We start from the raw sequence: 12539 nt of genomic DNA on the forward strand, positions 1-12539 counted from the left end.
CTCCATTTCTAAATTCTGAAAAGGAATTCCCTGAATTTCATTGCGGTAAAATCTTAAATAAGGTGTTGTGAGAAATGGTGTCAGCTGAGTCTCCAACACAGACGCGTCCCTGTCCTCAGCCGCTCATGGTCCATTGAGGAGGACAGGCAGTAAGCAGGCGTTTCACGACATCATTAGGCTCTGTAATTAAGCAGGCTGTGACGGAAACTAATGGGATACAGCACAGAGGACAATGAGGGGCCCTTTCGATTAGGTGATTAAGACAGGTGCTTTGTATTAGACGGCCAAGAAAAAGGGGTTGGCGTTTCAGCAGAAGCCTGCAGGAGCCAGTCATCCAGGTTGGGTGCAAGAATGCTCTGGAGCCAAACTTCTGCTTCCTCTGTAGCCTCAGTCAGCACGTGGAAGCCATGTCTGCCCCCGTCTGTTGGAAGCGCCCTCATCGCCTGTCTGGACCCGGCCATGGCTTGGCATTCGATTCGCGTTGTTAGCTCACCCTCCTCCCACGCCCTCACGTCCAGGCACCGGAGCCGGACTGTTTCCGCCAACTAGCGTCAGCACTGGGCCACCCGACAGCCTGCTCAGGGTAAATGTTCTGTGGCCGCTGGTGTATTTCGGTTCGTATCTACCCTCCTACTTTGTGATTTCTCTTCACCTTCCTTGACTTTGCCTCTTTTCCCCATTGTTTTTCCTTCTCAGGTTGATTTTCCGGTCTTTCTCTTCTGAACTGAGTGCATTCTGTTTCTTCTCTTTGGGTGATTTCTTAATGTTTTTGCTTCTGAATAGTATAAGAATTGTAGCCAAACATTATTTAAGTGAACTAGAAAAGGCTGCCTCTGTGCGACGCTTTAATGACATGACCATTTCCTGATAGATATAGAAAGCCGCCATGACTACACGTGTGGGTCGAGCCCTAGTGTGTGTACAGGGTCGTGGGTCTAGGGAGCTGAGACTCCACCCCCCTGTCCTGTTTTCCACGGGGTCACTATGAGATTTCTCTGCCACTGTGTTTTTTCAAAATCCACCCCAAAATTGGATAAATTACTGTATTTTTAAAATTGTTAGTCCTCATTTGAGTTGACCAACACAGTCGCCATTTTTTAAAATGCCCTGTTACGTAGTCCATCTCGTTCCTTTGTTGAGAGTTCAGTTTTCGTTTTAGGGAAGTGTGTCCTGTAGCTGTTCAGTGGTAGGAAAAGTTCTTCTGTCCTCACTCCAGAAATGCAGTTTGGGTTTAGGATATAAGCATAGACTGACCTCAAGTCTTTGGTACGACAGTGCGATGTCTGTGCCTGCTGCCAGGAAGTCTGCGTGTGGCCTATTCGTCTTTTTTTACTGTTTCCCTTTGGTTGTAGTTGAGGTTTTTCTCCTCTTTGCCTTTAGGCTCTGCTCTTGACTAGGATTGCCCAGGTGTGGACTTGATGTATGAACATGTGCTGGGCTCTGCTGAAACCGGCCCGCCGTCGTTGATTTCAGCACTGAGAGCCCTGTTTGTTCATGCAGCCTCCTCTCTCCCTGCTCCTCCTCTTGTCTCTTTGTCTTCGCCATGCTCCTGTCTTAATTCTTGGTGACTTCAAGCCAGTGGACCCTGCTTGGCTGATTGGCTTGTTCCACCTTGGGGTCCCATCTTGCTGTGCGTGCTCCCACCACCTGGCAACTGGTTTCTTCTAGCAGTCTTCATTGACGATCGTGAACTTGCTGTCAGCAGTCCCCGAGTTTTGGTTTCTGGGTGTTTCCTGGGCTGTTCCGCGAGCCCTGGGCTGTGGGGGTGCCCTGTAGAGTGGTTGGGGGCGTGTTTCAGAACAGGGCCTCGTCGGTTTCAGAAGGAATTCTTACTGGGTCATACATGCACAAGACGGAAAATTCCAAAGAGTATACAAGGAAAGAGTCCCCTTCCCACAACTACCCCCAGCTGCCGCTGCTCCCCTCCACAGAGCGTCCTGGGCATCAGGCGTGTGTGCCAGCGGGCAGGTGTCTGCCTTCGGGTTCAGGCAGCCGCGGCTCTACTCATCCGCGGAAACCTTCATGGTGGCGTGAGGAGCCAGCTCATTCTTTGCAGGCACACACAGCCTTTTGTGATACGACTGCATATAGTTGACAGCCCACTGTTGAAAACATTCTGGTTGTTTCCAGTCTCTCAATAGTACACGGTGCTGCCTTAAATATTTAATGTACGTGTCATATTGTGCATGTGAGTATAGTTATAAAATAAATTCCTAGAAGTGAAATTACTTAGGGTACAGATGTTTGTAATTGGGTACTTTTTTCTGAACTGCCCTCCAGAGAGGTCGGACCAATTTACACTTCCTGAAAATGCCTATTTTTCACTTCCAAGCCAGAAACGTGAGACTGAACTCCTTGGTCTTTGTCGATCTGAGAGGCTAAGGTGGCGTCTCGGTCCTGTTTAAATGTGTATTTCTCATTTTCTTAGTGAGGTTGGAGTCATTTGTTTTCTTTTCTGCAATGTATTTATTCATATAGTCTTTGCTCCATTTTTCAATCATGAGCTTGATCTTCCAGATTTTAGGTGTTCTTTATAGTAGAAATCAGCCTTTGCCACAAATACTTTTTCTAGTTTACTTGTCTTTTTACTTATGGTATTTCTTATACCACAGAGAAATTTGGGGTTGCATGTGCTCAAATAGATCTTTTCTTTTATGGCTGCTAAGTTGTGTGTCATGCTTAAAGGCTTTTTGCACTTAAAAGATTGTAAAAAACAAAAAAACCCTACAGTTTCGCTAGTACTTTTTGGTGTTGGTTTTCTAGCTCATCTGAAGGTGGCTTTCCTCTAGGATGAGGATGAGGCTCCGACTTGGTGGGTTTGGGTTTTGAACAGAAGACCGTGCCGTTGTCCTAGCATCACGTCCCAGACGGGACCGGTCTCTTCTCTCCGACAGTGTCATCCCACTGTGTGCTGACTCCTGTAGATACTTGCGTCCCTGCCGACTTTTCATCTCAGAATCTCCTGGAGGGGTTGGGTAGCCCAGGTCCCCCAGGTCCTCCAGGCCCGGGGCTTTGATCGTCCGTTTTCCATTTTCCCACGAGCCCTGGAGCCAAGCACGAGCTCAGGCCCATGCGAACAGTAGCTCAAGTTTCAGTCCCTTGTGGAATCATAGTAGTCGAGAGATTATCTAGTTTGGCCCCATCTCTAGGCAGATAAGATCATTTCCCCAATTTCTGTGTCCGGCATCCTTATAAGGGTGAGGTAGATGGAGACTTGCCCGTGTCGCCTGCCAGGCAGGTCCTGTGGAAGCCAGGCGTCGTCTTGAGAGGTGTCCTTCGGTTTTGCCATGCTGCCTCTAGAGGTCTTGGGACTTGCTGGAGCCAAGTATTGCAAATACATATACTAGCTTTACTTTATTAATCACTTTACATATTGTCTCATTTGTTGATAATTGTAATCTTATTTTAAATTAATTACCCAATACCAGATATTGTTATTCAACAATAATCACCAAAGACTACTTTGAAAACAGGCCAGAAACTGGGCTGCATATAAACTTCGAATTAAAGTTCATCTCTCAGAGCTATGGTTTTTGAACCACAGAAATAACTAAAATCCTCATCTCTTCATAAATATTAATGTAGCTACGTAGCCATCCTAGTAGTCACAAAATTATGTGATTATGTATTTTATTCCTCCATTAAATTATTATTATTTAAAACATTTCATTAAATTATTATTATTTAAAACATTTTACACTGAGTATATTTTGCCTTTTCAAGAATTTATCACCTAATCCTACCTGATTGTATTAAAGTAAGAAATTTTAGAATGCAGTAACTTATAGGTTTATTGAAAAATCTCAACCTCAAGTTAGACTAACAAAATTAAGTGAAATCTGAGTTCTAACTAGTATAATGTCATGTGGATGTGTTTAACAATACTTTTGAAATAAAATTGATCTTTACAATGATGTCCTAGAATATGTTACATAAGTGCATTTAAGATTATCCGCTTTGGCTGAATAATGCTGTTCATTTTTTGTAGCAAAAATTTTTTTAAATCGGACAGTTTTTTGTGTCAGCATTATATGTTGATCTTTGGTAAAGCAACAGAATTTGATTCTTTCAGTTATCACAGAACCATGAATGTCTAAATGAGCCTTAAGAATCATCAATAACCAGATTCGTTCATAAGCTAGCCTTTATTTTCTTGGTGAGTTAAGCCGTACCTGAATGCTTAATAATACTGTTTCAGATGTGCCTTCCCTGGTGGCTCTCCGTTGCTTGGTATTATGGACTTCAGACTTGTGACAGCGCGTCTGCTGTGACGGCCGCGGGCGGGCGTAGGTGCCAGCATCTCAGATGGGCTGCTGGGTGTGGCGTGGATGCGAGGAGGTGTCCTTGATCAGACCTCAGATCCTTCTTTCTCAGAGTAGCCCGTCCAGTTCCAGCTCTGGTTCTTCATCTTAACATTACTGTCTCTAGTGGCCTTATGGGAAAGAGCAAAGAAAACAGTTACCAAAATGACCTTTTCAGAAGTTAAATGCTTCAGGGAAAGGTCTAACCCGCGGAGAAGACGGCTTCATACGGTCTAGGGAGCGGGAATGCGCTCGTCGTACGTCGTCCTCTTCTGTTCAAGAGTGATAGAACATCGTTTGGTCTAGACTTTGGCTTGGGTTGTTAACTGTTTGCCCGAAAGAGTGTGTTTGATGAGGCATCCTTCAGGAAGTCGCGGGGGGGTTGGCTCGGGGATGCACTGGTGTGTATTCATATACCCAGGGACGGAGGCTTTGATGGCTGCTCTTTTGATGACCGCCTTGTCCTCTTTCCTTCCTGTCGCGTTCATGTGTTTCATAGTTTATCCCCTGAAGTGCCCCGCACAGGTGAGCATTGGCCGGCCATGGAGGTCAGCACTGGCACAGAGTGCTAAGAAGAGCTGTCGGTGGCCAGAGCTTTTTTGTTACTTGTCTTCAGTTCTGATTGAGCAAGTATCCTAACGTGTTAATACCCCGGAAGTTTTGAGCCAGTGGAGTGCTCCAGTGTCCGGGGTGATGGTTCCAGCCGTGGGCTGTGAGTTGTGGGTGTGTTCGAGGTACACAGCGTGCAGGACCTGGAGAAAAAGGCAGGACTCCCAGCCTCATCGGCAGTTTGGGGCACGACCCTGAGAGCCTCTGCTCCTGTTCTTTATCTGCCAGGTGGAGGAGGCAAAATCTGCCCCTTCCTCTTCATGAAACTCTGAGAGGAAAGTGGAGTTGCTGGAGGATTCTTTAAAGCTGTCTGAACTCCCATGTTCCACTTGTAGGTTGCTGGCCCTGGTCCGTTTTGTTTTTCCTTTTGTGTGTTTCACTTTTGCTGTTGGAAGTTTGTTAGCATCGGTCCAGTCAGCATGAAGAGGCTGCCTTTTATAGGTTTTGTCATCATTGCTCCAGAAACAGCAGAAAAAAACCACACTAGTGTTCTCTCTCTCTGTCTGTCTCTCCGTACACACATCTGCCCTTGTTCCCCGAAAACCCGCGTTGCCGTAGCCTGGAGACTTCTGCGCGCACAAAGACACTTGCTTCGGGGGCTGCTTCTCCCTCAGTGCCGCTCTTGCTTAATTTGGGAAGTTGGCGTTTTCCCCCAAAACAATTAACTCTACTTTAACGAATTTGGATTTTACTCTGTGAATGGAGACAATATCAAGTTTCTTTTTCTGAATGCTTAATACTCTTGAATGTCCGTTGAGATCATGGGAAAAGTTTGAAAGTTGTAGATGGTGGGCGGTGGAAAATTATGTCCCATTTTCTTCGATCGAAGATGCTTTTGAAAGTATGAAATGGGAGCCAAGCCGGGCTCGGTGGCTCAGCCTGTAATCTCGTGCCTTTGGGAGGCTGAGGTGAGTGGATGGCCTGAGCCCGCGGGTTCGAGACCCGCCTGGGCAGCGAGACCTCATCTCTACAATAAATCAAAAAAAAAAATCAGCCGGGCGTGGTAGCGCATGCCTGTAATTCCAGCTACTTGGAAGGCTGAGGCGGAAGGATCGCCCGGAGCCCAGCAGGTCGAGGCTGCGGTGGCCGGGAGTGGCCACTGCACTCCAGTCTGGGCAACAGAGTGAGACTCCAACTCAAAAAAAAAAAAAGAAAGAAAGAAATGGGAGCCAAGTTTATATTTATAGGAGAATGATGAAATAAATTACAGGTACAAGTTCATCACATGGGAAAGTTTACAGACACTTCACAGTAATTGCTGGCAGCCACCTAATGCCCAGCAGCACTGTGTGGAAAATGCGGTGAGAATGAGCAGAGCAGCTGGAGGAATACTCTCCTGGAAATAGCCCCTTCGTCTTCATGTTGATGTGTCAGTCCCAGCTAATGCTGCTTTTTGAATGATTGCTAGCCCCCCTCCAGGCAGCAAGCCTTTCGGAGAATGTGTTTCTTACTTACGTCCGATGAGCCCTGTGGTGTTCTGCTGTAGGTGACTCAGATTAATATTCACAAATGCTGAGGTGTTTGTCTATTTAGTGAAATTGATTTCTCCTCTCAGAAGGAACAGATACTTTCCAACACATAACTTTCAGTATGAATATGGATAAAATCATCATTCTGCTCATTTAAAAATCAAGAAATTCCTAGTTTCTTCTGTATGTTTACTCCTCATTAGAAAATACTTAAGTAAGTTCACAGAGCCTTGAAAAAAAAATTTTGGCCAGGCGCGGTACTATAACCCCAGCACTTTGGGAGGCTGAGGTGAGAGGATTGCCTGAGCCCACGGGTTCGAGACCAGCCTGGGCAACATGACAAGACCTCGTCTCTACAATAAATCATGAAAATTTAGCCAGGCATGGTGGCATATGCCTGTGGTTCCAGCTACTTGGAAGACTGAGGCAGAAGCATCTCCTGAGCCCAGCAGGTTGAGGCTGCGGTGGCCGGGAGCGTGCCACTGCACTCCAGCCTGGGCCACAGAGTGAGACTCTGACTCAAATAAAAGAAAAATTTTAAAAATCCTTTTTCTTCTACTTATAAGCCCTCTTATTGGCCATTCTTATTCATGTTAGTGAAATTAGTAATTCTGGTTTTAAAATTATTTTCTCTAAATGGCCCTTGTCATGAATGTTTAGAAAGAATTTTCTTTTCAAAAATTATGTGTTTTGGAAATTGTATTTATTAGCATATAATTCCTTTGAAAAATATTTCAAGGCCGGGCTCAGTGTCTCATGCTTGTAATCCCAGCACATTGAGAGGCTGAGGCGGGAGGATCGCTTGAGCCCAGGGGTTTGCCCGGGCAACATAATGAGGTGTCGTCTCTACAAAGATATAAAAAAAACAATTAGCTGGGGATGGTGGCGCACACCTGTAGTCCCAGCTCCTCAGGAGGCTGAAGTGAGAAGATCACCTGAGCCCAGGAGGTCAAGGCTGCGGTGAGCTGTGATCATACCACTGCACTCCAGCCTGGGCAACAGAGTGAGACTTTAACTTAAAAAAAAAACCTCTTAAAGGACTTTCACTGTAAAAATAATTTTAAATAGGCAGACTTTACCAATTTTAAGATAAAATTTCCTTTCTGCTTTCTAGAAATGTTGTCACTAATAGGTTTGTGGTGTGAATTCTTCTTGGTATTTTTCATGCATAAAGGAACACGTATGTGCATGCATGTATCTTTTTTAATTCAGAGTAAATCGTTCTCTTCGGATTGCTTTTTTGTTCCTACATGGTGGTCTTTCTCTGCACATGCGTGACCTCATTCTTTTTGATAGCTGTGTCGTGTTCCGTTCAGTTCTGTTTTTGGTGGGGAGTTGGCTTCCCGTGAGTGCGTCTGCTCCCAGCTCAGAATGTTAAGCTCCTTACGCGGACCCACAGCCGAGCCATTGACGTTCTGCTTCGTGCCAGGCACTGTGCCGGGTTGTGAGGCTACTGCGATAAGCCAGTTGCGCCCTGAGGGACAGGCTCTGGGGGTTAACGTCTGGTGACATCTCAGCCACGTAGCGGGCAGTGCCCGACTCCTGGTAGCCGTCCCCTCGTCACTTAGCTGTCAGTGTGAACGGCACTTGCAGCTCCTGGCCCTGTCTCCCAAAAGTCGTGGCAAATGAATGTTATTCTTCATGACTGTTCTTACGTGGATGGTTCTGTACATGTTATGATATCCAGCTATCTCCTGAATACGGGTCGTATTTTTATCAACACGCTCATTCAGCGCAAGCTAATAAGACTTGGATAGAACACAGACTGAGCACTGCCCTGGCCACGGCCTTCGCCAGCACGCGTCTGCTCCCCCGAGGGACGGCCTCCGTAAGGACAGGGCGAGGGAGGCATGGCCGCCTCACAGCTCGCCTGAGTCTTCACGCCATACTTGTGTCCTGGTTACACGAGGTGTCGATCGGGAACATCATAAACGCCCCTTCCTCCGGGCACACAGGCTCCGAGACCTGACGGCTAACGCTCCCCTCCTCCTCATGCCTCACAGCCTTCGAGGTGAACACCCTCCTGGGGCGTCCGAAGTCATTGAGATTTAAGGTGGAAAAGCTTTACTCTGGGCAAGAGGCAGATTTCCAACAAACTTCTTCTCGTTATTTCATCCAGTATCTCTACATGTTTTGAAATTAGGGCTGTGACCCAAATGTGAATCGTGGCAAGGTGTTATTTGTCTTTTCACTTTTGCCTTGGAGACGCTGACATGGTGTTATTCCTTTTCTTTTTTCCAGCCGGTCCATATGGAATATTTGCTGGGAGGGACGCCTCCAGGGGCCTGGCTACGTTTTGCCTAGATAAAGATGCGCTTCGAGATGAGTACGACGACCTCTCAGATTTGAACGCAGTCCAGATGGAGAGCGTCCGGGAGTGGGAGATGCAGTTTAAAGGTACCTCGATCCACTGGGTTCTCTGGATGCCATTTCTCGTGCTTTAAGAGCCAAGGGCTGTCGTCTGTGTAGCGCTCTCATTATTAGTTGACAGTTTTTAAAGTCAAAATTGCATTCAGTGACATGTGCCTGCAGTCCCAACTACCTGGGAGACTCGCAGGGCTCGCCTGTGCTCACACGCTCCAGAACAGTCTAGACATAGAGTGAGGCCCCATCCAAATAAAAATAGCAAAAAATAGCTAAATAATGATGGATTGTTACATGTGATAATTATTGAAACCCATGTTTAAAAATTGACTTGTTATAAGCCACGAGTTGCATAAAGTTTTCCAAGTCTTGTTCATTAAAGTATAGTTTTAACATACAGGATTAGTTTGAAGTCAAATTAACCACTGATATCAACATATAATTCTAATGTATCCCACAGTGATTTTCTAGATCTTGTTCTCGACATGTAACAAAAAAAGAGCGTTCCCCTTTCCCACCCCCTCACCACATCAGTTTTGCCACTTGTGTGACACTGGGTCACCTGTTATCAACCATGGACCCCAGAACCTGGCTTCTTTGCACTTTCTCTAGCTCTGTGGTGTGACACAGTCCTCTTCTCTAATCCTTGTAACAGTTAACTCACTAAGTTCAGGCTTGATTGACCTAGCCTCCGTTTCACTTCTGAAAGAAGCACCTCAGCACGTATCACCTTCTATGTGAGGACCCAGAAAAACCCAGAATTAGTTTTTGGAGGGTGGACGGTTTGTACGGGCTTCCCCAATACATGAGTGTTCTGGGAACCCTTTGGCATCAGTGCACCAGCTAGGATTGTGAGAGACTGCGCTTGGCTTCGGTGAATTTTTTTGGAGGTTCTTTCAACACGTTTGCCCATTTCATAATGGGTGATTTACAAGCGCATCTGCCCACACTGCACTGAGTGTTCAGCAGTTTTTGACCAAAGACGACATAACCTCCCTGCCCCACCCTCCCTGTTCACCTGATCTGGCCTCCAAGTGACTTTTTTTGTTTCCCTGGACGAAAAAGTCCTCAAGGGGAAACGTTCTGCCGATGTGGAAGAGAAGAAACAAAAATGGCAGAAGTGCTGAAAGGCATCAAAGTGGATGAGTTCAACAACTGTTTGGAGCAGTGAAAAAAAGCATCTCGATAGGTGTATTGTATCAGACAGAGAGGACTTTGAAGGTGACTGACGTTTAAACCCGTGAGAATAAATATGCTATTTTTTATAAATAAATTCTGGGTTTTTTGGGTCCCCCCTCATACGGTGTTCCCAGTCACACACCAGGTAACATAAAAACGAGCCACACAACAGCGCCAAGGAGAGGGTTTGACGGGGGAAGAGGAATAACAGCACACGGGCTGTGCGCTAAGACCTCAGAGCCGCAGGGAGCACGTGGCGCCCAGCTCCTCGTCAGTGAATGTTTGAGGCCTGCCAGTCTGGTCCTGTTCCTCCCAGTGGGGCCTCCTTACCAAGGAGCTCTCCACCTCGGTCCCTCCTCCACCCCTTCTTCAGCCCCAAGAGAGACTCTGTTTCCTTTCTCATGGTCTTCTCTCCTCCAAAACGTTAGCCCTCGTTTTTTTTATTTTGCTCCTTTGCAAAGTCTAACATATTCATAGATTTTAAGTAACTGTTAGAAATTCCTTACGTTGCCAACTCATTTCCTCGTCATACTACTTTGGGCTGTCTAAGACTTGGTCATGTGAGAGTTCGCTTTAAAGGCCATGTCCCACGTTCCCCCGAAACCCTGGCGGATGGCTCTAAGGCGGGCCTGGGCCTGCATGTTTAAAAGGCTGCAGGTGCTTCTTAGCAGTATCCGATGAGAACCACTGGTACAGAGCACCCTCTTGAAGAATAATCCTCAAACCTGTAAGGTCCCTGGTCTGCTTGCTTCGTTCCGACTTGACGTGTGTGTAAAGACCAGCATGGTGAGGTAACCAGAAGAACTTGTCATCTTCTGTGTGATTCTGAAAGGGCCACACTCTCCTGTATAATGGGATGGGGAGACAGGTGTGATTGCTACTCATTTTCTTTGGGTATGTCTTTCAGAAAAATACGATTACGTAGGCAGACTCCTAAAGCCAGGGGAAGAACCTTCGGAATATACGGACGAAGAAGATACCAAGGACCACAATAAACAGGACTGAACTTTGTAAACAACCAAAGCCAGGGGCCTTCAGCACTGCAGTTCCTACTCCCTTTCACAGAATTTCCAGCGTCTTGGGGTTTGATTCACCGGCTGCGAAAAATGTTCAACAGAGCGTAAAGAAGATCAGTGACTCTCACTGTGAAGATTTGAGCAGTAGACACTGCTCGTGCTGCGAATCTCGTTCGCACCGTTGTCTGGTGGGGCTTGGTCATCCTGAGAGGAGGAGACGGGATCCTTTTCAGAGCAAGAAAGTCCCAGAGTTATGTTTTTCTTCCTCCCTCCCTCCCTCCCTCCTTCCTTCCGTCCGTCCTTCCCTGCCTCTTTCCTTCCTTCCCTCCCTTTGAAAATATATCAAAGACAGCCAGATACGTATTTGCTGCTCAAGTGTACAAATCTCAGAGACAGCAAGGGCCTCGCCTTCGGGTGCTGCGTTTCGCTTTGGCCCTGAGGGAGGCGGCCTGGGCGAGGTGGGTGCACATCGCGTGAGTGCTTCAGGCCACCGAAGCGTTCGAATGTGAATCCCCAAACTTTGCTTTTTGGCTTTGTCAAGGAAGAGGAGCAAGCCTTTATTTCTGGAGAAGTCTTTGGAAACCAGACAGGATTTCAGGTGGGTTTAGGTCAAAGCTGATTCCCCCACAGAAAGCGCATTTGAAACCAGTGTTTATCCCTTTCCTTCCCCCAGGTCAGACCCATGTTAATTGTGCCTTATTTCACTTCCATGGACTTGAATTATTTTTAGGGAAAGCCCCTATGACGAATTCCGAAGTCACTACAAGCAGCATTGAGACCGAAGTTGGAATATTCTGTTGCTCACAAAACCTTGATGTCATTCTGTGTACATAGAATGTAAAAGAGTATTCAGTGTTAACTGCCATACATGTTAAATACACAAACTTCATCAGTGTTGTCATGGCCAAACGCATTCCCTCATGCTTTTCCCTTTTCAAAAAGTTGTCACTTCTAAGCCAGTCCCAGCGTTGACCCCGGCAGCTGCCTGCCGCGGGAGTCCGCCCCACGCGTCGTGGCGTGGGGGTGTGGGGCGGGGTGGGTGCCTGGGTGTGGGTGTGTGTGCACGCCTCGGAAGGGACTCTCCTGCGGAGACTGTAAATACAAGAACCGTTTTAATAAAGCATGTCCAATAAGCCAGACGCGTGATGGACTTTGTGCACAGACCGAGCCAGGGCCCTACTACGGCGGGAAGGCTGTGCGTCGGCGCGCGATGAGGAGCCGCCTGGCGAGGAGCCAGTGCCGGTGAGCCGAGGGCGTGCGTGCGCGGCGTCCCATGGGCCTGCCGCGGGAAATGCCGCTTCGTGGCGCGTTCCTGCGAGAGGGGAGGTTATCCAGGTGAGGACTGGTGTGTTACAACACACATTTTCACTTTGTATTCTGATGCCAGCTGATTGTACCAGAAGTAGCAGCACTCTAGGTGGTAGTTACTGAACGCAAAACATTAAAAGATACTGGTAAATGTGTCATTGCAGAGGGCAAGCGTGACTCGTATTCATCTTTTGTTGTCGGTCTATATTACAGTTTTAATAGTTCTTCCTTCCTTAAGATGTGTATACTATTTTTTTTTTTTGCGTTGGAGTCTCACTCCGTCGCCCAGACTG

General features: G+C 46.9%; 1 protein-coding gene across 1 annotated transcript; it reads left to right on the plus strand.

Moving 5' to 3' along the window:
* Nucleotides 1-8538: 8538 nt before the first annotated feature.
* LOC103254862 (membrane-associated progesterone receptor component 2) lies at nt 8539-12073 on the plus strand. The gene is made up of 2 exons (XM_008052849.1): nt 8539-8776; nt 10830-12073. Exons 1-2 carry the CDS (start codon nt 8593-8595, stop codon nt 10925-10927), a joined length of 282 nt encoding a protein of 93 aa, XP_008051040.1. The 5' UTR covers nt 8539-8592; the 3' UTR covers nt 10928-12073.
* Nucleotides 12074-12539: the final 466 nt, after the last annotated feature.

Source organism: Carlito syrichta, unplaced genomic scaffold (genome assembly GCF_000164805.1).
Source record: "Carlito syrichta isolate Samal-C Ts95f unplaced genomic scaffold, Tarsius_syrichta-2.0.1 Scaffold287580, whole genome shotgun sequence".
Taxonomy (NCBI): domain Eukaryota; kingdom Metazoa; phylum Chordata; class Mammalia; order Primates; family Tarsiidae; genus Carlito; species Carlito syrichta.